The sequence below is a fragment of the Polistes fuscatus genome, unplaced genomic scaffold (genome assembly GCF_010416935.1).
Source record: "Polistes fuscatus isolate 324 unplaced genomic scaffold, CU_Pfus_HIC Scaffold7, whole genome shotgun sequence".
Lineage (NCBI taxonomy): Eukaryota > Metazoa > Arthropoda > Insecta > Hymenoptera > Vespidae > Polistes > Polistes fuscatus.
The window spans coordinates 9,691,793-9,718,677 of record NW_025113151.1 but is presented as its reverse complement, the minus strand read 5'-3'; the positions used below and the strand labels follow the sequence as shown (position 1 = coordinate 9,718,677).

General features: G+C 33.8%; 1 protein-coding gene and 1 long non-coding RNA gene across 11 annotated transcripts in view; one reads left to right on the top strand and one right to left on the bottom strand.

Moving 5' to 3' along the window:
• The window catches only part of LOC122524056 (titin), an 89,570-nt gene extending 71,684 nt beyond the window's left edge, over nt 1-17,886 (bottom strand). For 3 of the 9 annotated variants that reach the window (XM_043646101.1, XM_043646098.1, XM_043646102.1), the window contains exons 1-27: nt 17,153-17,785; nt 11,623-11,665; nt 11,153-11,427; nt 10,844-11,055; nt 10,529-10,750; nt 10,086-10,432; nt 9,628-9,976; nt 9,270-9,508; nt 8,858-9,087; nt 8,622-8,765; nt 8,165-8,425; nt 7,941-8,084; nt 7,520-7,792; nt 6,885-7,430; nt 6,266-6,743; nt 5,609-6,189; nt 4,974-5,516; nt 4,633-4,887; nt 4,404-4,547; nt 3,583-3,984; nt 2,665-3,066; nt 2,132-2,354; nt 1,878-2,050; nt 1,250-1,389; nt 648-1,164; nt 422-565; nt 75-329 (exon numbers count right to left, since the gene is read on the bottom strand). In XM_043646101.1, the coding sequence (XP_043502036.1) occupies nt 75-329; nt 422-565; nt 648-1,164; nt 1,250-1,389; nt 1,878-2,050; nt 2,132-2,354; nt 2,665-3,066; nt 3,583-3,984; nt 4,404-4,547; nt 4,633-4,887; nt 4,974-5,516; nt 5,609-6,189; nt 6,266-6,743; nt 6,885-7,430; nt 7,520-7,792; nt 7,941-8,084; nt 8,165-8,425; nt 8,622-8,765; nt 8,858-9,087; nt 9,270-9,508; nt 9,628-9,976; nt 10,086-10,432; nt 10,529-10,750; nt 10,844-11,055; nt 11,153-11,427; nt 11,623-11,665; nt 17,153-17,291 (7,681 nt within the window). In that variant the 5' untranslated portion in view covers nt 17,292-17,785. Of the gene's footprint in view, nt 1-74; nt 330-421; nt 566-647; nt 1,165-1,249; nt 1,390-1,877; nt 2,051-2,131; nt 2,355-2,664; nt 3,067-3,582; nt 3,985-4,403; nt 4,548-4,632; nt 4,888-4,973; nt 5,517-5,608; nt 6,190-6,265; nt 6,744-6,884; nt 7,431-7,519; nt 7,793-7,940; nt 8,085-8,164; nt 8,426-8,621; nt 8,766-8,857; nt 9,088-9,269; nt 9,509-9,627; nt 9,977-10,085; nt 10,433-10,528; nt 10,751-10,843; nt 11,056-11,152; nt 11,428-11,622; nt 11,666-17,152 lie in introns of all 9 variants that reach the window. The other 6 variants (XM_043646106.1, XM_043646105.1, XM_043646099.1 and 3 more) reach the window with 6 other exon arrangements.
• The window catches only part of LOC122524059, a 143,094-nt gene that overhangs the window by 72,121 nt on the left and 44,088 nt on the right, over nt 1-26,885 (top strand). For both annotated transcript variants that reach the window (XR_006305450.1, XR_006305449.1), the window contains exon 3: nt 2,667-2,725. This is a non-coding gene — a long non-coding RNA (uncharacterized LOC122524059). The remainder of the gene's footprint in view (nt 1-2,666; nt 2,726-26,885) is intronic.

Sequence of the window (26,885 nt, the reverse complement as noted above, 5' to 3'; positions counted from 1 at the left end):
TTAACATTAGAATTTATGAGTATCGTAACTCAAGCACGAAAATAAATTCTTGTTAAGGGATTTACAAAACTTACCCATTTTCAACTCGACTCCATTCATGTACCATTCAAATCTCAAACTGGCATCACCCACGGGTACGACTCTACATTCGTATCTGGCAAGCTGACCTTCCCAAAGTTCTGTAGGTCCAGTTAATAATTGCGTAAATATAGGCTTGTCGAAAACCTTGTCTGGTTCTTCAGCTCGACTAGGTCCTTTATCAGCTTCCAATTGAGCAATTCTACGTTGTGCTTCTGGGTGTTGAGTATCCAATTGTATACTGGCCTTAGCTAAATATGCACACAAAAAAAAGTTATGAAATTTCTTATTAAAAACTGTATATTATAAGATACAATACAAAACGTGGTAGAAGAAAACTAACTTCGAATTTTCATCGATGCTGTAGTAACTGCTTCTCCAAGTGGATTAGAAGCACGACACATGTAAACACCTTCATCCTCATCGCGAACATGCGTAATATCCAAAGCCACGTATCCAAAATCGTGAACCTTTGTTATACGAGAACCTGCGATAAAAAAAAAACATTTTGTAGTATTCAGAATAATTGACGTAATATTCTGTAATTAAAGAAATATTATTTTCCATACTTGTTTCCAAAGGTACTTCATTCCTAAACCATTCAACTTTCAAAGTAGGATCACCAACAGGTATCAATCTACATTCGAAATGAGCTGTGTGACCTTCTGGTATAGCATCGATATTCTGTAAGGGTTGTGTAAAGACAGGTCGTTGTCTAGTTTGTGGTTCCGGTACGTCTGGTCTTTTCCATGGTTGTTGAGCTTCAAGCTCCCTAATCTTATCCATTCCTTCTGGTCTTTGTGAATCCAAGATTATATTGTCACGGGGTATTACTTTAAGTTCGATTGAAGATACGCATTGTCCTAATGCATTGATTGCTTTAACAGAATATTGTCCTGCATCTTCTGGTACTGCGTGACTGATGTCCAATGCCACGTATCCGAAATCAAATGTCATATGGAAACGGGATGCTGATGGTAATGGTTTGCCATTGTGGAAGAATTCGATTCGTAGATTGGCATCGTGAAGTGGTTCCACTTGGCATTCAAAGTGGGCTGTTTGACCCTCGTAAACTTCAGTGGTACCCTATAAAAATAATCATCCATTTATTGGCATCTCGTGATCCCATTTTGTTTGTACTATTGTTTTAATTTTTAGGAATTTCGAATACCCTAAGTTCGGAAACAAATCTTGGCGGGGTTACTGGTGGTTCCTCCACTTCCAATCTAGCAGGATGACCTTGAGCTTCGAGTTCACGAATCTTTTCTAGACCATCCGGATGTTGAGTGTCCAAAAGTATACTGCGACGAGCTGAATGAAAGTAAAAATTTCAGATTATTTATTAAATTTTGGAAATGTTTCATTTTCAAAGTTCACAATATGTTGATTTGACAATAAATTTCACTAACTTGAAATAATAATATTTTCATCTTGTCATCGTCTAAATGTAATACGTCTTACAGGACAACGTTTGTTAGAATCGTATATATTTATTCTAGGTGAATGGGAATACATTTTGCTTGGAAATGATTTTTTATAATGATACGTGTTAGGTTCGATGGAATCCTTTCGTATATTTTCATTAGTATCGATAGACTTTCGAAAATGTTCATCAAATTTGTATTGAGATTTGGAAAATTGTGGTAATTCATTTCTATAAGTTGGGTGGGGTAGTTTTTTCTGAAGATGGGAATCAGGAGGACGATGTTTATTTGATTTTGCTGATCGTGAAAACACATATGTAAGTTGTTAATATATTTTTCAAAGTAATATTACTATGAAATAAAGTATGCACTTACAGCCAACTTTAATCGTGCAGGTATTCACTGCTTCTCCAGCCAAGTTTGTTGCTTTGCACATGTAAGTTCCTGAATCTTCTGGATAAGTATACAATATATCCAAAGCAACATAACCAAAATCGTGTGTTGTACGGAAACGATGACCAGTCCTTACCGCTACTCCGTTTACAAACCTACAATTTTAAATATTATTTAAATGAATCTGTCTCTCATAAACATTAAAATTAACCTAATATATAAAGTATTATTCGTACCATTCGATCTTCAAATTTGGATCGTTGATCGGTTCTACGCGACATTCCAAATGAGCGTGTTCACCTTCCTTTAGATGATCCAGATTGTTCAACGGTGTTAAAAATACAGGCTTTTGATGTACAACTTCCTTTTCAATTTCTTCCTTGATCTCGACAGTTTCCAATTCACGAATCTTTTGCAAACGTTGAGCATCCAAAGTATCCAAGTAGAGACCTTGCTTGGCTGTAAATAAAACCAAACAAAAATTCACAGCATTAACATTTAATCATCATCTTTAATATTTTATTTTCATTTTCATTTTTAGTAATATTGACACACGTTGATTGTGTACTTGTCAATTTTGTCAATGATCTTTTTTTGACGTACGTTTTTCGTTTGTTTTCAACAAGAAAAATCTATTATTTATATGGTTGTACGAAAAATACGTGCCAAGTTTGTATACAAATTTTAAGACAATACTTTTATACGTTGATATAATATAATATAAAAAAGATCTAATAAATTAATATTATTATTTTTTTGTTGAACTTACAGTCAACGCTGATGACGCACGTGGTGACAGCTTCGCCAACAGCGTTCCTGGCTTTGCACATGTAAGTACCAGAATCTTCGGGGTAAGCATAAAGTATATCCAAAGCAACGTAACCAAAATCATAAGTAGTTTTAAATTTGTGTCCTTGAGGTACGGGTCTTCCATCTCTGAACCATTCAACGATCATCGTTGGATCATTAACGGGCGTTAACGTAGCTTCGAGATGTGCACTTTTGCCTTCAGGTAAATGTTCAATATTCTTCAATGGTCTACCAAACTTAGGTTTTTCAGCTATTATGAAATCTTCTTCCTCGGTACGTTTGTAACGAGAATCATCTTCGAGATATTGTATCTTCTTAAGAGCACTTTCATGTTGGGTTTCGCGAATGATAGAGGAACGTGCTGAAAAAATTAGCAAATTGTGTTACATTGGATAACGTGACAGACGTAAAACAATTGTTAACATTCGTATAATGTCATTCGCGTACGTGGAATGATACTTGCAAGCAATAAACAAAAATAAGAAGACATAAGGTATGTGCACAACAAGACAAAGGATGGATCAACTTTAATGACTAAACTGAAAAAAGAAAAAATAAGGGAATCTATGCTAGGATAAATCCACCTACTGTCCCCGCACGCACGTACGCACGCACGCACACGCACACACACAATGAACAACAAGAAATCTTCGCTGCATCGGCACAAATCTATTGATATAAATATCTTATCCAATTATAATTTGTAACAATGGAGTCGAAGATATGGATGTTGGAAAAAGCGAGATACTTATTGGAAAGATAAAGAAGCATTAAGCTAAGTACCTAACGATCCAAAATATGTTATCATATATTTAATATATATCATTGATATATTATTTCTTATTTTTTGATTGTTTCTCACATTTATTTTACTCACATTTAACTTCAAGATTTATCGAACTCTTGGCCGATCCCAGTTTATTGGTGGCCTGGCAGGTGTACGTGCCGGAATCCTCAGAGTAAACTGTCAGAATGTCCAAAGATGCGAAGCCAAAGTCACAAGCTGTTCTATACCTGTGACCGGTGGACAGTGGTTTACCATTGTGGAACCACTCCACCTTCATGTTCGGATCAGGATAGGGTTCTATGCGGCACTCGTAATGTGCACTTTGTCCTTCGACTAACTTCGAAGGTCCGTTCAATTGAACCGTGAACGAGGGCTTTTCTTTCACCACTATCTCTTCCTCCTCGCGACGTTGATATTTGCTGGTATCCTCCAGGGCTTGGAGTTTTGACAATGAACTTTCGTGTTGCGACTCGAATTGCAGGGCTGCTTTTGCTGTGTCGTGGGATAGAGTTATTTGTCAGTGTAATTTGTTGTTACGTAGTTACCGATTATTTATAAATGATGTTTTTATTTTTATTTTTTTGTTTTTTTTTCATGAAAATTATTGCCCCCCCCCCCCCCCCCGATTGAACAGCGAACGTGTTTGTCCCTCAGTGTTCAAAAATTGGGTCAAAAATACCAACAACAAAAAATGGTACGTGAATAATAGTATCACATATCTACGATGAAACAAATTGATCAGAAGATTTCACAAAAAGTAGCGATAATTTGTACTACCTTTAAAATAAACAACATTTTGCAATTAAGCGTAACTTTATACAGCAAAAGCTTAACAAACATCTAACTATAATAATGAATTTGCTTATTAAGCAATCCCGGTTGTTTTTACTTTTACCTAATGATTTACTTACATTGTACGAAAAGTGTTGCCGAAGTTACGGCTTCTCCTAAATCGTTTGTCGCACGGCAAGTATAAGTACCAGAATCTTCAGGATTGACATACTTCATGTTCAAAGCGACGTATCCAAAATCGTGCATAGTTGTCACACGATTTGCTAGAAATATTAAATATTTATGTACAATACACGATCGAACGTGAAAAGAAATGACTAAATTTTGTATCTAAAATTTGTAACTTACAAGCAGCAATGGGTACACCATTACGAAGCCATTCTACTTTGAGTTTGGAATCACCAACCGGAATGACACGTGCTTCGAAGTGAGCCGCTTGATTCTCGGCAACGCGTAAATCTTTGATCGGCATTGTGAAAACTGGTGCTTGGGTAACAGTTTCTTCTTGAACGGTTTTACGTTGGTAACGCGATGTATCTTCTAGGTAACGTAGTCGTTCCAAAGCTTCCTCGTTATGGGATTCCATGTAAATTGATTTTTTCGCTGTCGAGTATTAGAATTTAGATAATACATTTTTATTTGGTTAACGGATACTTTTCAATATTTTATGATAAACGATATAAACTTACAATGTACTACAGCAGTTGCTGATGTAATAGCTTCACCAATGATGTTTTTAGCACGGCAAGTATACGTACCAGAATCATCTGGATACGCATACATGATATCCAATGCAACGAAACCAAAACTGTTGGTCTCAACAAACCTTGATCCAGCCTTAACCGGCATATTATTATGAAACCATTCGACTTTCATTGTCGTATCTGACACTGGTATGAGTCTGCACTCGAAATGAGCCCTTTGTCCTTCCTTTATTTCCACGTTGTTCAAAGAAGTAGTGAATATCGGTGCCTGCGTCGTAGTTTCTTCGATAACCTCCTGCCGATGATACTTGGAACGATCCTCGAGATAATGGATCTGTTCAAGGCCACTTTCGTTTCGCGTATCCGTTAAAATTTGTGCCGTTGAACGGCAAGACAACGTGCAGGATACTTCATCGCTACCGACAAGATTGACGGCACGGCAAGTGTACGTTCCAGAATCTTCAGCAATTAAATCGATCACGTCCAACGCAACGTAACCGAAATCGTGAATTGGACGGAATCGGTGTCCTAAAAAAAATACGAGACAAATGGATTTGAATCAACATTTTCATGTTATAAATCCAAATGTTTTTGGTTAAAACGAAAAACGGATAGTTTACCTATTGTAACTGGACGACCATTTTTATACCACTCGACTTTCAAATTGGAGTCCGTTACGGGTTCAAGTTTGCACTCGAAATGAGCGTGTTGTCCTTCCCTAAGATTTTCTTGATTCTTTGGACTAGTTACAAATTTCGGTTTAACGGTTACAACTTCGTCAACCAATTCGTGTCTTTTGTATCGCGAAGCATCTTCCAAGTATTGTATTCTTTCTAAACCTTCTGGATGTTGAGATTCTAACAAGAGATCCTTCTTTGCGTGTACTCGGACCGAACACGAGGTGACAGCTTCACCCAATTGATTAGTTGCTTGACAAGTATAAACTCCAGAATCGTCAGGATATACACCAAGGATATCCAATGCAACGTAATCGAATTCATAGGAGGGTCTAAAACGGTGTCCAGTTTTAACAGGTCTTCCATTAACGAACCACTCTACTCTCATGGTTGCATCTCCTACTGGTTGAAGCCGACACTCGAGATGAACATTGGTCAATTCAACAGTTTCGATGTTATGCAATGCTCGAGTAAATTGAGGGGCTTGCATTACGGTAACTTCCTCTTGTTGAGTTTTACGATATCTAAGAAAAACAAACGAATCGTTTCAATTGTTGTCATCTCATTCGATCAAACGAATATCATCGGAGTTTGACTAACCTGGAGGAATCCTCTAACATTTGAATTTGTTCAAGCGATTGTTCATTTTGAGTTTCCGTAACAACGTCAGATCTACCGATGACTCTGACGCATGCTGAAGTATGAGCAGTACCGAGATGATTGGTAGCCCTAACAGTATATTCTCCCGAATCATAAGCAGTCGAGTGTACAATATCCAAAGCGACGAATCCAAAGTCGTAATAAGTTCTGAACCTTGAGCCAACTGTTACGGGTCGTCCATTTTGGAACCATTCTACTCTCATAGTCGGATCTCCCATTGGTTCTAAACGACACTCCAGATGAATATTTTTTCCTTCGCTTACTGGTTTAGGATCGCTCAATGGTTGAACGAAAATGGGCTTCGATTTAGATATCTCTTCGATGTGATACTGCGGTTCGATAAATTTGGATTCTTCGAGACGTTGAGTTTTTTCATAAGTACCACGATGCATACTGCTTGTATCTACGCTTGAACGTGCTAAACAAATGATCGTAATATATCAAATTGTTATTTGATTGAAATTAAACTTAATTAACAATTTAAGATATACTTTTATTTCTGAGCCTGTTAAGTTAAGTATGATTCTTTTAGAGTCAATACAAAAAATATAATACTCACTCTCGACGATCATGGTTGCCGAAAGTTGAGCTTCACCTAAAGCATTTCTTGCAACCACCGTATATGTACCAGCATCTTCAGGTCTAACTTGAAGAATATCAATCGCTACGTATCCAAAATCATGATAAGTTTGAATCCTATTAGCAGCAGTAATGGGTTTGCCATTGTGATACCACTCGATTTTCATGGTAAGATCACTCTGAGGTTCGACTCGGGCTTCAAAGTGGGCACGTTGACCTTCGACAATTTTATTAGTCCCTTTCAATGTACCTAAGAAACGTGGTGCTTGTTTAACCTGTACTTCTTCTTGCACCTGACGCATATATTTGCTCGAATCCTCGAGTGTTTGAATTCTTTGCAGTCCGGTAGGATGTTGACTGTCATAAATGACATCGTTCTTGCTAATAACGCTCAATTGAGCAGTAGTATGGGCCTCCCCAACTCTGTTGTAAGCACGGCACGTGTAAATGCCAACGTCATGTATCGTCACGTATTTAATAGTGAGTGCAACGTAGCCAAAATTAAAGAATGTAGTAATTCGTGAACCTTATTTGAAAAGAAATAAAACGATACGATTAATCAGTTACGAAATATTTCTTTCTCTAAAATTTGATCTATTTAATAAATATACTTACTGGCTTCTACAGGGCGTCCATCTTTGAGCCATTCGACGCGTAAATCAGCGTCCCCAACTGGCTCTAAACGGGCCTCGAAATGAGCAAACCCACCTTCTCGTATTCCGTTTTGATCCTTGATAGGAGATTTAAATTCCGGTGGGCTAGTCGGTTCAGGCTGTTCTTGGACGTATTTTTGATGAATAGCCTGTTGATAAGCTTCCAACTCCTCGGCAGCTTCAATATATCTCTGTTGCTCAGGAATACCTAAATCTGTTGTAACACTAGTTCTAGCTGTAATATCGATCAACAAAATTATTAATCATTAAATTATTCCACATTATACTTATACTTAATTTTACTGGCAATTAGAACAGTAAATTTAATCAAGGATTTTGTTGTTGTTGTTGCTGTTGTTGTTGTTAAATTTATTATAATTTACCAAAGACACGAAGAGTCGCGGAGCTGATAGCTTCTCCCAAACGATTCGTAGCTTTCACTGTATAAGAACCTGCATCTTCAGCCCGTAGGTGCAATATATTGAGCGAGACGTATCCGAAGTTGAAGATGGTTGTGATTCTTGAACCTAAAGTAAGAAAATAAAATGAACAAATATAAATTTGATAATAAAATATTATTATTAAAATGATTCATTCTAATACTAACTAGCTGTGATTGGTCTACCATCCTTGTACCACTCCACTTTCATGGTGGGGTCGCTAACAGGTGTCAACTGGGCCTCGAAATGAGCGTTTCGACCTTCCTGTAGCTCACCAAGATCCTGGAGTGGTCGGATGAAGACCGGTCGTTGGGAAGAAGATATCTCCTCCACGCTCTCCTGCCTTTGATATTTGCTATAATCCTCCAGCTGTTGGATATATTGAAGACTGTCGGGGTGTTGGCTAGCTTGCTCGATCGTAGCGCGTGCTAAAAGTCAAACATTCATTGATAATTCGTCAAATGTATTTGTAACATTAGTATGAATCAAAAGTTCTTACGTATTTTTCATTAACATATCCCATTATATAGTTTCAAAGCAAAGTTTCAAAACACAATGAAAGCATGAACTTTTGTTTCATACCTAATTCATTCATTTGAAACAATTCAAAGTGTTCAAACTCACGTGTCACGCTAAGAGTGGCACGAGATTCGGCAACTCCGGTAGAGCTAACGACGCGACAAAGATATTCGCCGCTATCCTGAAGCACTATGCTGATCAGATCAAGAGAAATAAAGCCGAATCGGAAGATTGATGTAGCGCGTGAACCTACAAATTTCATTTCAATATATATTTTCAATATAAATCTAAGAAATTGATTATAGGCATTATGTTATAAATATAAAGTGAGAGAGACTTACTTGCGTCGAGAGCTCTTCCGTTTACATACCACTCAACTCTCATAGTGGGATCACCCACCGGTTCGATTCTGGCCTCGAAGTGAATACGTCCACCTTCTATTTGATGAACGTCTTTCAACGGTATGATAAAACGTGGCGGCGGATAAATTTTATCTTCCTCGGGTGGTGGCAAATAAGGTTTGGCTCGTTCTACGTGTCTCAGGTAAATCACTTCGGGGCCAGGTGTTGGTCTGTAACGTTTTCAATGAATTCAATCAATTATTGAAGTTTAATTTATAGATGACAAATTTATTGGTATACCTTTAATTTCCTTTAACTAATAATAGTAGTAGGCATTATATAGAAAAAAAATAATTCGTATGAGATAATTTATCCCAAATGAATGATTTAACAATTAAATATAATAACTTACTCAGGTTCGATGATTTTAGTCGGTCGGGGTAAATTCAAGCGTCTTGGTTCAGGTGCGGCTCCCTTAGGTGTTTCTACGAAAAGCCGTGCTCGGGTTGCAGTGGAGCCAGCAACATTTTGTGCTGTACATTGATACCAAGCAGCATCGGAGAATTTGGCGCAAGGTATGTCCAATGTTGAAGCCCCACTGCCGTCCATCGATATGCGCACGTCTGGACCCGGTGCAATTGGTACACCATCCTACAAAATATAATGAAACAATTAAACCACCCTTTAGATTGGCTCATTTCATACTTTTGATACTTTTTGATACTACATTTCATACTTAATGATCTAATAATATCTATTTTTTTTTTTACCTTCTGCCAGGTGATTCGTGGAACTGGAGTACCAACCGCACGTGCCATAAATACCACAGGTTCGCCTTCTTTAACATTGGTGGTCGTGAAACGTTCGACGAATTTCGGTGCGACAACTTGTTCCTTCTCGATTACATTGAGATTACATTGAAATGACGTTTCCCCAGCTTTGTTTCTTGCGATGCAAGTTACGACACCTGCATCTGCGCGATTCACGTTGGTAATCATCAGGGAATTATTACCCGATTCGTTGACGAGAATTTTATGAGTTAAATCGTTGGCTACTTGTTGACCATTGATGTACCATGTTACTTCTGGATACGGTCGACCCGTTACACGACAATCAAACCTATATACAATTAATATATTTTCATTATTTAATATTTATACCTTAATTATTATTATTATTATTATTATTATATTTTTTAATCAATTACATATAGAACCCTTTTATTTACCTTGTCATCTTTCCTTCGGTAGCTTCTCGATCATTGCAAGTACGAACGAAATTAGGCGGAAGAACTTTACCGGTTTCTGATTCAGATGACGAAGAATCTATCTGTTGACTTTTCACGATTTCTCTCTGTTGCATTTGATGCACAGCTTGATCCACTTGATCGCTAGATTCAATGGCTAAATATGCCGAGCTTACTGTGCAACCCTGTTGATTTTCGGATAGTAAAGTATAGTGACCACTGTCTTCCGGTAAAGCGACCCTGATCTTCAGTGTTGCTTGCTGATTCGAATAACTCATTTCAACGCGTTGCGATTCGCGAATCCTCTGACCATTCTTAAACCAAGTCAACTGGAAAATAATCATGAAAACATATATATATAATCCTGTTTAACTTTTTCTGTTATTACGATTTTATATTTAAGAAAAATTCGATGAAAATATTACCCTTGGTTTTGGATTTCCTGTTATTTTAGCGGTAAAAACAGCGTCGGATCCTTCAATGAGTTTCGAATTTCTCGGTTTTTGGGTAATTTGCGCGGGTGCAACCGGACCCAGACTGCGATCAACCACCGTTGAAATCTGCGCGTCAGATTCGCCAACGAAACGACGCGTAATCGATTCTCGGAATTCGGTTTCGCGCAATAATCTATATTCGAAAGTGTCCACCTACAAATACGAGAGAAATATTTGTAATCAACATTTAATATAATACGATCACATATTGTTTAAACAAATAATTATACGTAATGAATAAATTACCTTGAAATCTTCGATGCTAGACGTTCCATTGACGTAACTTCGTTTGTCGTAGGTTTGCTGATAACTGCGTTGTTGGAAACTTTGGCTGCCAGTTTTTTCTTCGGTCGATTGGAAACTTTGTGTAATTTCCTTTTTGTAACCACCTAATTGTTGTTGTTGAGGCAGAGCACCGAATCCTTCAGGTTGAATGTATACCGAACAGATTGCTTCTCCTAACAAAAATTATATCAAACGATTATAATTTGAAATCATTCAATTTTCCTCAAATACGTTGTTGAGTTTTATCGATCAAATTCATTTGAAATTTACCGTATTGATTTTTGGCACTACACGTATATTCACCCTCGTCTCCCGGACCTATTTGATTGATTTGTAACGAAACCACACCGGTCTTATCGTCGTAAGACATCCGAATTTTTCGTGATTCCAATAAAGGTACACCCTTGTGAGTCCAAGAAACGTTAGGTTTTGGATTACCACGTACGCATCCCTCGAATATGGCATTACCACCTTGAGCAAATCTTGCATTTTTAAATATCTGTTCGAAAACCGGTGGCGACGGATCACCTGGTCTGCCGGTAAATCTACAAATATACAAACAATATTCATTTGTTTATTTATCTTTCTTTTTTTATCTCTCTTCTAATTTTTTATATCTAATTTCTTAGTTTAGTAATTTTTATCTAATTTTTATCTAATTTTTAGTTTAGTTAATTAGTTAGTTTTCTTTTTTTTTATCTAATTCTTAAGAATTATGTATAATATAACGTATAACTTACGTTGGTATCGTTGGTGCCGTTTGCATCACTATTTCCCCTTGAACTGTAAAATAAAAAATAAAAAAAGATTAACAATACGTGTGTATAATCGATTAATTTGAACAACGTGTTTACATTCGTATTTCCTTCCATTTTCTAATTGGCCTTTTCCAATATATTTTTTTTTAACTTATTTTCGCGCTTAGGTTTGCAATAAAATATATAATGATATATATATGTGTGTGTGTGTGTATATTCTTATTCCGTTGAAGTAGTAGGGTAGAACGAATCGAGGAAACGAACCGTTTACGCCGTTTTTCCTGTTATCGTCACGCATCATGGCTATCGTACGTTTTCATGGGAATACTTTTGACGCCTCGCAATTAAGCCAATTTGCTCATTAGATTTGAAAGCATACGTTGTAAAAAAAAAAGAAAAAAACAAATTGGTGTATCTCGAACCGCACGAGGCTATTATAACGAGACAAATTAATATCGGTTAATAAAAAAGAAAAAAAAGGTATAACGAATTTATTATTATCTACATCTTAAAACATCATTGAAATAAATCCGTTCGTTAAAAATTTCCTTCCATAAAATAGTTATCTTAATTGTCTATTAAGAACAATAACGATTAAGAATACACACTACAGCTATTCATGATGTTATTGTCATGGTATAATAAATATGACTTCATTCTTTAATATCCATTTCAATATATAAAAATCATTTAATCAGATAATCCAGAGTAAAACATAAATATTCTAATTAAAGAATTTCTTCTCGCGATCTCTCGAAAATAATAAAATAATGTTACTTTTGTAATCTGTACGATGACCTTGGTAACTTTGTTGAATGATCGATGAAACAAACGTGCAACAGGGGCTGGACCCAACGATGTTACGTTTCATTTCTCTGTCATTTTCGAAGGTCAAGTATGCACTGTCACTTGCATGAATAAAAGTAAAAAAAAAAAGAAAAAAAAACGAAGAAAAAAAATAACGAGGATGAGTAAGGGTGGTGGTAAAGTGTTTTAATAAATAAAATTAAAAAAAAAAAAATAGAAAAAATAAATATGTCGTATACTTATGAGAGTGAGCAACAGATAGAAAGAGAAAGAGAGAGAGAAAGAGAGAGAGAGAGAGAGAGAGAGGAATGTATCACAGTTGAAGAAGGTTGGTATCCTATTTTTGTATCCAGATGGGGATCGCGTTACCCTGGGCCATTTTAGGAGCAACCATCTTTGCGCTGCTCGGCACCAAACGTCGTCGCATAGCGTCCCGACGCTACGTGTCTATGCCGGATGGTTGCGTACCTCGACCAATCATGTTCATCGTTACGCAAAGCCAGTCACTGACCAAAATAAAATAGCTCATAGCGTTAATCTTTCTCTCTCTCACTCACTCGCTCACTGATTCTCCCTCTTTTCCATCCCCCTTTACTTCCAATACTCGTATTTTATTCTGTCTACTCGCGAACAAAAATTCTTTCGAATCGTAGAATATTTTGATACCCCTCCCCCCCGCTCCAAATCAAAAAAGAGAAATCCATAGAAATTATTTATTTTTAAATTGTTTTCTCCTATTATATATATACGAATTTTCTCGTAATTCTAATCGTTGAAAATCATTAATCGAAATTCATTTGATTTCGTCATATTCGTAATACGTTTTATATTTGTGTTTCTTTTATGGGAACGGAAATTCATGATGTTCGTCATGTTCGTCATGTTTATCATGTTCATCGTTACGCAAAACCAATCACTGACCAAAATAAAATAGCTCATAGTGTGTTAATCTTTCTCACTCACACTCACTCACTCACTCACACTCATTCTCCCACTTTTCCATCCCCCTTACTTCGAATACAATATTTTATTCAACATCGATAGAAATTTCTCATCGTTAGATTTACTGTCACACGAATCTCTTTTCAATTCCAATTATTAATTTTCGTTAATTAAAAATCACTTACGCGAATATTGAAAACATTCGCAAAACATTCGTTTCGAGATTTGATTTTATTCTATCGAAATGAAAATTCTTCTTGGTAATTCAAAAATAAAAAAAAGAAAAACAAAAAAAGAAAACATTAGTATTTTCCTTTAACATTTCTTAAAATATCGATAAGAACAGGTGCTAAGATTTATTTGGCAATGTTGGTAACTACGTTTACCTACAATTTGATATTAACGCATGAATCACGTGTAATAGTACTTTTCCTTTGGGATATGATTATAAAAGTGTTGTTTTTTTTTATTTTTTATTTTCTTTTTATTTTTTCTATTTTTTGGCATCGATTACGTTACTTTTCATCGCAAATGAAATCGGTTAACGCAATTAGGAATATTTCGTTGTTTCGTTGTTTGGAATTTGGCCAAAATTTTCGGCCAATACGAATTTTCCGAAAGGTTTTATATTATCATTAAATTATGATCTACAAACTGTGTTACACGTATACACACATATATAAATTCTTTGGAAAATTCCACGATCCAAATTCCACGTTTAGTTTACACGAATAAGAAAAACAAATGATTTAGTGAACAACACTTTTGACAACCAACCAAGGAATCTAATCCCTCGTTGACAGTGATCTTTTGCGTCTTGCATCCTTCGTTTCCCCTTTTACGCATCTTTCCACTACCCCCCTCACCCCACCCCTGGATACTCGTGGAAACGAGTTTTCAAAGGGAATGGTAACTCGATGGGGGCAAGAATTTCAAGAAGATTCGAATAAAAATAGCACAAAGTTATAATTGAACTTAACTGAAGTGACTACTTTCGATTAAAATTAGGCTATGTTTTCGAATAAAATCGTTCGAAAAAAAATTATTAATGAAATTCATGAGTTTAAATGACATATGAGTTAAGTAAAATAAAAATAATATTGTATAACGTTGCAACAAGTGTTGCATATATTCTGAAACACTTATTGAATTTGAGTATTCGTTATTAAAAAAATTAAACTCTCATCTTTGTAATGAAAATTGCGAGAAAGTAAAAAAAAATAAAAAGAAAGAGAGAGAGAGAGAGAGAAAGAAAAAGAAACTCTCACTTGAACAAGTGAGGTATCCTATTTTTGTATCAAGATGGGGATCACGTTACCCTGTGCCATTTTAGGAGCAATTATCTTCTCAGTGCACGACGCACACTGCAACGACGAAATGCAATTCTCTACGTGTCTATGCGAAATGATTCATATTGTGACTTATCTTTTAATTCCTTAACACCAAATGAAATAATATTATTTTCTATAATTATTTTATTTTTATTAGTAGTTCGCGTACTATTTTCAAATTAATTAGGTTCGTATCATTCGACGATATTTCCATTCTTAAATCGCATTTATTGTTTACGATCGTGCTGACGATGACAGGTTGCGTTTCGTTCAATCAGCTGTGTTTCGAATTACTGCGTTATACAATTTTTTTTTTTTTAATTATGTATCATAAATTATGCTGATTGTGATCGTTATTAAATATTTCTGAACGTTTTTTTTTTCTTTTAATGCGTAATATTCACACAAATAACTGTCATAATTCAAATATTAAAATAACACGAAAGAAAAAAGTTAAAAAAACAATGAATAAATTCGAGAATTATTGTCATAATAAAATGAAAATCAACAATCTCGTTCTCTTTCGTTAGAATAAATTAAACGTTTATAATAAAAATATACAAATTGTTTGACGTTACTTTTGAAAGAATCAATGCCAAATTGAAAACGAGTTCGGTTATTCGGCCAGATTGAAATTCCGATGTTGGCACTATGCGAGCCAATGTCGTACGTGCAATTTCTTTTTCTCTTTTTTTTCTTCTTTTTTAGATACAGAAACGTATTATCGTTCGTTGACATTTCATTAGACAATTTGAAAGAAGATTCATTTTCTCGCAGGTGTGCAATCATCTCGTTTCATTTTATTATTACTAACAGAAATTAATTAAACGATTAGCCAAATCACTTTTAGTTGACTTTTACGATGATAAATTCTAACCAAACGTTATAATATAATATATGTGTAATTTAAATGGAACCATTGCTATTAAGGATTAACTTAATAAAATTGCAATTAAAGAATTATTACATTCAGTATTTACTCGTAATTATTAAAAACCTGTTTGAAGTGTATCCAGAAAAATTGTGATTTGTCTTCTTATTTATAGATATTATAGAATGAATTGTATTTTTTTTTTATTTATGAAATCATACGAATTAGAAATGATTAACACACGTTTCTCAAAATAACATTATGAAACTATACTTTTTGCAGCGGGGGTGTTATTTTCAATTCTGAAGTAACAACACACTTTTCTTTCTCTCTCTTTCTCTTTCTAACTACAATAAACAGTCGAGTGTTATTTCGGCACATGATTCATGGACACCACAGGGGATGAAGGAAGGACATGAGATTTTTTTTCTTTCTTTTTTTGCTTTTACCACTCAATGCTTTTGGCATAGATTTCATTTGCATCGAATCGTGCAATAATATTATAGACAAATGTAAATACGAATGATTAACCACGAGGACAATTTTCAATTCGTGCTTTGTAACATCGTTTTTTGGAATATTTCCAATATCATACATATTGGAAATGATTATAACTCAAAAGATTATAACATTTCGTTAGTACGTGACTACGATTTATCTCGTCAAACGAATACGAAGAAATGAATTTTTTTTCGGGGATGGTGGAGGGATGAGGGGGAGGGGAATTTTCCTCGATATCAAATATATTCGAATGATGTTAAAATGAAGAAACGAATTTACGATTGCATCAATGAAAAATCATTACTTTTTCTTTTTTCTTTTTTTATACGTTCATAAAAAACGATGAATTTTGTACGACAACGACGTCAACAAAAATGACGTTTTCATGATCAGAATGACAGTGTAATACAAACGTCAAAATCAAATGGTATACGCGTATGATTGAAATTTTAACGCATTTGTTTGTTTCTTTTCGTGAATATTCATCGCAAAAAAATAGAGAATTTTTCTCTGTAGTTAATATAGAATTTTTTTTGTATCGAGGAGGGGACGAACGACACTCTTGGTTAGAGTTAGAGGACAACGCGTGGAGGAATTTTCAAAAGACGTGGCGTAGAAAGAGCACGGAAAAGCTATCTTTAGATTCTTCGCAGAGGCGGTGCTCTCGCTTCGAAAATAGAATTACTTTCAGGGGGATATTTTTCTTCACTTCTACGAAAGAAATTTAGAATTAAGAGACACACCGAAATGCAACTTTTTTTTGTTACAAACAAATATAAACAAAATATATACAAATATAATATATTTGTGAAACGTGATCAACGTAAGATAATAAAAAAAAAAAAGTAGAGTTGTGTCATGTAACAGTAACAAAAATACAATGCACGTTACGCAATAAAAATTCTCAATTTTCTATCCCCTAACACTTATTTAATTCAACAAAACTTTCCTTCTCTAGGAATTAATTACATTAATTTTCGAAAAAACGATGAGATCCCACCCATGGAGATGAAAACAAACCAAAGAAAAAAACAAAAAAAAAAGGAAAGAAACAACTGACCTCTCTGCTGACTGGTGATCTGTTGCCGAGTAACCTGTCGTTCGGTTCTTTGTTGCGTATATTGTTGCTGCTGTTGTTGTTGCTGTATCTGTTGTTGTTGTTGTTGTTGTTGTTGTTGCTGTTGCTGTTGTCGCTTCATTTTGATTAAAAAAAACGTTCAAGATCGGTCTTTCACAAAAACGTTAAAAGATAAGGAGAGAGGGAGGGTATCAGTTATTCCGACCCTCGAATTGTTTCCTCGTCCAATCCGGGCAAACAATTGACAAAAATTCTTCTTATTCTTCTTATTCTTCTTATTCTTCTTCTTAAACTTTCAAAACTTCTTTTATCTTTCCGAGGATTGGGGGGCGGGGCGGGGGGGAAAAATTATGAATTAATAAAGTAACACTCTCAACAACAACCCAAAAAAAAGTAATTTCTTATCACACTCGCGTATATATGTAATAATCTCGAAATATATATCGAAAGAAAAGGGGGCTAATGCTTCGAATATTTTCGCTTAAATATTATCTCTCACTCCAGTCGGCAGAAGTCAAGTCATCTTCTTCTAAACTCAATCCCCGAGACTCTTTAAACCAAGACGTCGGTCGAATGCGAATTGCCGGCCGAGACGAGTTCGAAAAACGTACGAAGCCTGTGCTAACCTTCTCCCTCTTTGCAAAGGAGGGGGTAACGAAGACGGCTCTCCTAGGGTGGAGTGGGATGGTGTAGGGGGTGGAGTGGGATGAAGTGTGCTGAAAACGTCCCGACGCTTCTTCACACGCGGAAAATTATTATGACGAGATGATCACTGACGTATAACTTACAACCAAATCATTCGGATTAACTTCTTCAATCCATCATCATCGTATCATCAATTCCTACACTTTGTATCACTTTATTTTTTATAATAGAAACACGTAACATCAACGATTACGTTCATCAGTTATCACTATCCAAATTTAACTTCTAATTTTATTTGATTATCCTTTCGTATGGATAATTATTATCGTTTAATTTAATACTAAATCTCGAATATTAAAGAATCATATTGGTGTGGTTAAATCATTTTCGTAAGGATCATCGACAAAACAATGGAAATGTATGACAGATGTATTCGAATGTATGTCAAGTCGTCTCATCACTGGGCTTGATTTTTGATTAATCTTTTTAATCTTATCGTATTCGTATACGATTAATATGATTAATTATATAATTAGATATCTCGCGAGAGAACAATTAATCGGATGATTTGAAAATCGCGAGTATCGGGAGCTGGAGGAGGAGGAGTGGAGGGGGAGGGGATAGGGGGGAATAAAAATAACCGATGTTCGTGACTGTAGTTGAAAAAAATGTGCCTTGGCTCTTCGTAACAAGACGTAGGCGGTTCTTACTTAGCAACGTGTGTTTAAATCTTCGAAGAAATTCAGGCACAGTTTTGCATGAGTAAAATTACTGTAATAATAAACGAATGACATTGACTCTTTTCGTCGAAAGTTGTACGAGTTTGTTCTATCTCTCTCTTTCTCTCTCTCTTTCGTTTCGTTTCGTTTTACTTGAATTCTTCTTTGCGTAAAAAGTAAGAAACAAATAGAATTATGTTTTCGTATTCGAATATTTCCGATTAGATTTTCGATTAGGTTACAACGTACCACCTAATGGTGTACATATTTTATTATACACATATGTTTCCGGAGGAAAAATCATTTAACGTTACGGTATTAAAGTGCACTCGTAATTTATTCTTTTTTTCTTCTCAAATATATACTCAACGATATAAAAATTGATTGAAAGAAAAAATACGTACATATATATTTTAAACGAATTCTAATGATTTGTATGTTCTCTCGTAATCCCCCCCAAAAAAATTCGAATTTCTTTCCCCCAATTTTAGATTTTCGATGTAATAGAAACTAAAGAAACTATATGTATACGTGAGTACATGTTCTTTGTTCGAATTAAAAGTATTATATATGCAATTTGTTGTAAACAAATTATACGACAATGCTGATAACTTAGTTGACACGATGCTATGAAACGACCCGCGGCTCACGCAGTTCTCGCGCACACTGACAACCGCCCACGCGTCTACGCATTTTCTCCCCCACCTCCTCCTCCTCCTCACACCTCCTACTTAATCCTTTCCCCACTTCTCTAACGTAAGATCACGAAGCTCTTGTTCTTACAACTTTCTTTGACAATATATATATGTCACGTATATGTGCGGATATTGATTAATTAATTATTACGATTATTTATTTAAGTATATCGAATGTTTAATCATTCGTAATAAAAATTTCACACGAATTATATTAATCTTTATAATAAGAATTAAATAAATTATATATATAAATTAATTATAAGAAACATTTTAAATTATAATCGTTAAATTCGAATCAAAAATATCCAAACAATATTTAATCAACATTTATACGTTATTATTATTTTATCATTCATTTTTATTCTCGATATATTATTTTCTTTATTTCGAACGTTACATTATTTTTCTTTCTTTTTCTGATTAAATATACCACATATATTTATTACGCTTTTTATGATTTATTTAATTCATATCAAAGACCAATCTTTCTCTTAATATTTATTTTATTTTCTCTGAACTATATTTCTCTCTCTCTCAAAGCATTTTTATTCAACGGTGAAACTTTATTTAAGTTTACCGGTCAATTAAAATGCACTTATACCTTCGTTTCTCTTTTGTACTTATTGTTTTCTTTTTTTTTCTTTTTCTTTCTAAACGTTCCCCCCTTTTTCCTTCTATCTTTACACAAGTTGACTAATACAATCATTTATAGTCTGTATTTAAATCTTTTCCCCCTTTCCCACCCCTTGGGCCTCATCTTCATTACTTTCTTCTTATTTAATTTCTCTCTTCTCTCTCTCTCTCTCTCTCTTATCTTTCCAGATGCATTTTACGTACTCATGCGAACGATCATAATCGTCGACACGAGTATCTCACCTGTCGTTCTTACCTTTCGCGATATCGATTACTATCATATTGCTTCATCTATCATTGACATTTAGATATTTGTTTCATGGAATAAACGTGAAAGAAAAATAGAAAAATATTCAATAAAAATAAAATGGAACAGAAATATAAAACAACAAAATAAATACATATACCCATGCACCACGTGGTGGTGGTGGTGGTGGCATAGGCCTTGAAAAGGTTAGATAAATGAATAACCCAACGTGTAAATCATCGAGCCTAATTCTAACTCCGTTTGCACGTATTATACTTAAGCTTGGTTGGACTAAGTTAAACCAATGAATAAACAACCACCCCCCTCTTCTCCTTGATGAAAGAGTTTCGAGATCAAACCGACGCATTTTGTGGTAAGGTGTTGCTGACGAAGAGGTCTGCTTTAAACTCGTTCAACAAAGACAACGACAACAACAACGAGAATGAGAACGAAGGGACGACGGGTGTAATAATACTCGTAAGTGAATTCGAATGGGTGGGCTGGGTGGCTAGGGACTTGGGGGGACGGGCTAGGGGAGTTTGGAAGTCTGGGGGAGTCTGGGGGAGTCTGGGGGAGTTAAGGGGGTCTGAGGGGAAAGTGTTGGAGACGATAGGGCGAGGAAGCATCCTTTTAATTCGTTCAGTTGAATCACTACCTCGAATAGTTTTGTGTTTGTTTTTCCTTTTTATTTTTATATATATTTTGTTTCTTTTATGTTTGTTGTTCACTTTAATTCTAACGTCGAGTTTAACTATTTAACACCACCCCTTCCCCTCGTTTTACGCGTACGACGATCGAGTATCGAGGATTTTATCGAAGTTATACTTTTTTTTGGTGTGTTTAAGAAAAAATGATGAGTGTGAATGAAACCCCGACCAAAACAAAGTTCCGCAAGCGACACCATGTTTTGTGGTATTTAAGATGCGCGGGTAAAGCGGTTTCAAATTTACGGCATGAAATAATTCGGTACATCTTCCTTTATATTTAGTGTGGACTGATATCTACAGGGTGTCCCACATAACTCTAGTTACGATTTTTCAAGTACTTGCGATAACCTGACAAAAAAATACTTTAAACAAAAATTGATATGTTTTTGATCCGCCAGGCATTGTTAGCATTGCCGAAGGGGGTTTGGCTCCACTGCCAGGCATTGTTAGCATTGCCGGGTTGGGGTCAGGCAATGTGAACAATACCTCACCTGCTAACTTTTCTTTGACATTTTATGAACCTTTGCAGATCGATTTATAACTCGATAAGATATTCTACTCGTAGGAAAAAGAGTGTACTTTAATTTACTATAAAAATCATAAAAATCCGCTTGCTATAAGTATAAAAATTATGAAAAGTATATTCACGGGAGCAAATCGCAGTTTAATGTTAACTTGTAGAAAATGTATATTAACAGTGAAAACATTGTATCTTCCATGTGTACCATATGTACCAACGATTTCAATATTGTATCTTCCCTACCTTATTATTTCTGTTTCCGTTGAATATTTTTATTTATACTTGTTCATCTTGTTAATAAAATAATTTCAAGTTTTAGAAATCAACTTTAATAGGATTATTTACCGTTACATCGATATTCGTATTGCGAACTTTGATCCTTCGGTATTCTCGTTCCTACCAGTTATAATAAAATATATTTGGTGAAATTTTATTAATATTAATTTTTGGTGATAGAGGAAAAAGAAAAGAAGAAGAAGCAGAAGAAGAAGAAGAAGAATAAGAAGGAAAGAAAATAAAAAGAAAAGTATAAGAATAATTTAGCCGGTTGACAGATCGTTACCGTATCATGCGATAGAGTTATGTAGGTGTATAGAAATGATGTTGTCCAACCGTTAGCATTCCGCATCCCGGCGAATCGGAGCGAGACACGCGCTGGTCCTAACAGACTCGCACGGTAAATGTAATTTTTTACGTTTGTGTACTTGGTACCAACCATGCAATATCACGATACATATATACCATATATACATTTTTTTATATATTAATATAATAATATCATTAAAATATTATATAGTTATTGTGTGTGTATAGAATTGTATCATCATCATAAAGTATACAATAAATCCTCATTGGTTAATAATTAAATATTATCCAAATTATTATGGATAATATAATTATATGATAATATTTAATTATTACACACATTTAATTATTAATATTAAATATTATACATCCGATTATAATTTATAATTGCATATTTATTAATAAATATTTTTTTTTAATATAATAATATTATTAAATATTATATAGTTATTGTAAAGAGAATTTTATCATCATCATAAAGTATACAATAAATTCTCATTGGTTAATAATTAATTATTATCCAAATTATTATGGATAATATAATTATATGATAATATTTAATTATTACACACATTTAATTATTAATATTAAATATTATATATCCAATTATAAATTATAATTGCATTATAATATACATTTATATACAAATATTTAATAATAAATATTTCTAAATTTCTATATTATTAATAATTATTAACATTAATAATCTCTAATCATCTGTACACGTAATTTCTTCGATAATATGATTACTCAATTATACTCCATATATAATATAATAAATTAAAAAAAAAAAAAAAAAAGAGAGAAATGATCGCATCTCAGACTACTTCATTTTCGAAACGATTGAAAGAAGAAAACGAATAAATAAAAAAAAAATAAAAAAGTAGAAAATTGAATAATTTAATCATCGAACGATTCGAACAAAGTAGCTCAGCCTGATTATATCGTCCAGGTAGACATACGGTACAGTCTAACCTAAGTGCGGTTTAAACTGCACTCGTACGAAACCTCGCTCGTGAGTTGTAGGTCAGATCCAGTCGCGCGAGCGTGTAATTCAGACATTATGATGTTGGACGGAATCGTTGTACAATGCCTTCGGTTTCGTGTTACGAGGTAAGAGGGAAAGAAAGAGAGAGAAAGAGAGAAAAAGAGAGAAAGAGAGAGAGAAGAAAAAATATCCACCTTACGTTTTACCTGTTAGTTGTTTCGTAATAATTACAAACAGACTCTACGAGTGATAAGTAAATAAAAATAATTATTATTATATTTTGATTTTAATTCTTATTCGTGAATTATTCATTGGTAGTTCTAAACTTTGAAGTATAAGCAAAAGTTAGGTGTTTCGTAATAATTACAAGAGAACGATACACGAGTGATAAGTATATCAAAAGATTTTGATTATTATTTCAAATAATCATTGTTAAATGCAAACATAACAGAATCTACTCGTTCGTAGTTCTAAACCTTGAAAGAATTTAAGAAGTCTCAGCAAAAGTTAGATTTTACTTACTAAGTGTTTCGTAATAATTAAAACTAAGTCAACAAGTAAGAAATACAAAAATTATTTTATTTTGATTTTAATTCTTATATTCGTGAAGTACTTCATTGGTAGTTCTAAACTTTGAAGTATAAGCAAAAGTAAAGTGTTTCGTAATAATTACAACAAAATTTACAAATGATAGATAAATAAAAAGATTCTGATTAAAAAAATTTTGATTGTGATTATCATTTAAAATAATTATTTGTTAAACGTAAACTTTTAAATGAATTTACTCGATTGATAATTGTAAACTTTGAAAGATCTTAGGAAGTATCAGTAAGTAAGGTAGGTCGAATATGAATCATCATTTAACCGAGGTGAAGCTTAACTCTCTCTACCAACGAGCTTCTATTTCGAGATTTGTGAAATATTCTTTGGGCGTTACTAATCCCGCGTGTTTCATCGTGTCTGTCTATGATTCAACGCTCCCCTTAAAAAACATCGGTTAAAGCTTGAACGTGCATATTATTGTCCACCTGCAAGTAGAAACCGAGAAACGTGGAATTCTATTTTAACAGTTCACGGACAACGACGAGTAATCATTACTAAGACCCTGAATCTGTCCAACAACATTTTCTTTTCTTTTTTTTTCTTCTCTTCACAGAATTATGTACAACTTATATACGTAGTTACGTGGGTAGAAAAAAAAAGAAGTTGTAATACGAACCCTCAGTTTTATATTTCTTAATAAAATCTGATTCGTTATTTTTAAAGTATATTATTTTGAAATTTTACTCAAAACTTGGATAAATTTATTATAATCATTTATATAATACTAGGCTAATGTTCAATAAATATTTCATTCATTTTAATATTCATTTTACTATATGCATTACTGTAAACAATAATTATTTGACCAAAATTTCGTTATATAAATGAATATATTAATATTATCTTATTAAAGTGTTAATAAAAATAAATTGTCATTGATAAAGAATAGATTTGTTCGAGTTTCCAAATCTTGAAATAGAATATTATTCAGAGTCCAGTGAAATACTTTTTCAATCATAGTTGAAATGATCATTTTGTAAATGCAATAAATTACGTCACGAGATAATACAACAAAATTCTTTTCACGATTATTCGTAAAAAAAAAAAAACGAAACTTTCGTGATATTAATCCTTTTCTCTAGATTTATGATACATAATCGTGAAAAAAAAAAAATAATGTACGTTACCGTTCGAATCGATCCTGCGAATTGATTGCGAATGTAAATCAGTCTCGTTCCTCTCGTAGTCCTGATCGAGGTCACAATATGTCCCGTTTCTGTCGATATTGAAAAAATCGAGACGTTTTGGTTTAATGTAAGATTCTTCTCCCGTTCTATCATCGTATTCGTATTCATCGGCACGATTTTCAAGATAACTCCCGTCCTCGCAGCTGCAAAAGCAATTCCGCTTTTTTAAACCTACATCCCGGAATGCAGTTTTAACTATTTGGGTTGTACAGAAAAATTCTTGCCGATTTATAATATTTATATATGAATATATATATTTGACAGATATCATTGAATTGATAGAAAAGAATTTTTAATTTTTATAATTAAAATTAAATAAAAAAAAAAAGAAGTATAAAAATAAATTTAATTACGAAACGTTTATAATATTGATCGTTAAGTTTGAATCAACAAAATATTAAAATAATATTATTAATATAAAATATTTGATGCTAAATTTATATATATACGTGAAATAGAAAAAAATATTCAAAATGAAATAAAATAACGTATTAAATTTAAATAACATGATAATGATCTAAATCAACAAAATTATACAAAATTTATTTGACAATTATAATATTTTACAATATACATATCATTTTAATATCAAAATTAAACGTAATATTAAATTTTTATTGACTCGTGTTAGTCTACCGGTACATATATATACATATATATTTTTTTTTTTAAATATACACATCAATATCTATATTTTTTATTATAAAATGGCATGAACCTTTCGGTCAACTTAAGAAAAAAAAAGCAGAAAAAAAACACATAACAATATTTGTCCAACTATATATATATATATATCATCAATCTACCTGTAACTAGGCGCCAGAGAAAATTCGTATATCGAAGCGTGTCGATGATTCGTTATAGTGAGTTTGATTTCTTCTCGTGGTAGAAAGAGATCCTTCAATGCTACATACCTCGGTGAACATTCCAATAATTCCTCTTCGATGGATCGATTGCTATTGTCAGATTGTGAAGGGGATACACCTGAAATCGGGTTTAACTTAGGATAAGGGAACATTTCTTCTTATTCGTTTAAAATTTTTTTTCTTTTTGCATACGAATTTGTTCCTAATATATTACATATTTATATATATATTTTTGTTTCCCTTTGCATCGGTTAAAAAGCATAAACGAAAAGTAAAGTAATCGAGATTGTTACGAACATTTTTCTTCATTATCTGTTCATCTACACTTTTCGTGTTATTAGCTTAAATAAATATCATTTGTTTCGAGGTAAAATCGAGAAAAGAAGGGATGACGTAATCGATACCGAAACATTGTATTATATACAGGTATAAGATTAAAGATCTTTCAAGCAGAAACGAATAACAACGTGTTCGAAGTAAATTCAATTTCATATATTTCTTAACGTAAACCACTGATCTTTAATTAATCTATGTATTAACGTTGATTATTAAATTAATTGGTTATTTAACCTGTGTGTGTGTTTGTGTTCAAGGTCATATATACCAAATGTATATAATAATGACATTACATATGTGTGTGTGTGTGTGTGTGTGTGTGGTGTGTGTGTGTGTGTGTGTGTGTGTGTGTGTGTGTGTGTGTGTGTGTGTGTGTGTGTGTGTGTGTGTGTGTGTGTGTGTGTGTGTGTGTGTGTGTGTGTGTGTGTGTGTGTGTGTGTGTGTGTGTGTGTGTGTGTGAACATTTAATTGGAATCCTACCAAAAAGAAACTATTTCCATTCGCAAAATTATTACAAAAATGAACCGTACAATTTTTATTAAAATCTATCTAACACGAGAATCTAGAAATCTTAATTGTCATTAAATTTAATTGACGTGTTATTCGATTTATTTATCAAAAATAAATATATACGAATATATTCTTCGTTATATTATTGAAATGAAAATATTTCTATGTCCCGAGGTGAGAATGGTTTGAAATATTTTCTAAACGGACGGTAGACGAAATAACAAGCTTTTCCAAAACAGATTTTAACGAGGGGGAAACAAAAAGCTCTTTTTACATCACGTTTCAAATATCCGGTTGCGGATGTATTGGTTAACCGTAATACTAAAATCTTGCTATTCGTTTTTACGACACCCCCCTCGCCATCCTACCACCCACCCCTATTGACGTAGACGAATATTTGTCAATGAATGTTTACCGAACCGATTTGCCCCACATTTAACCCCTCACCCCACACAAACATTAGAAACATTC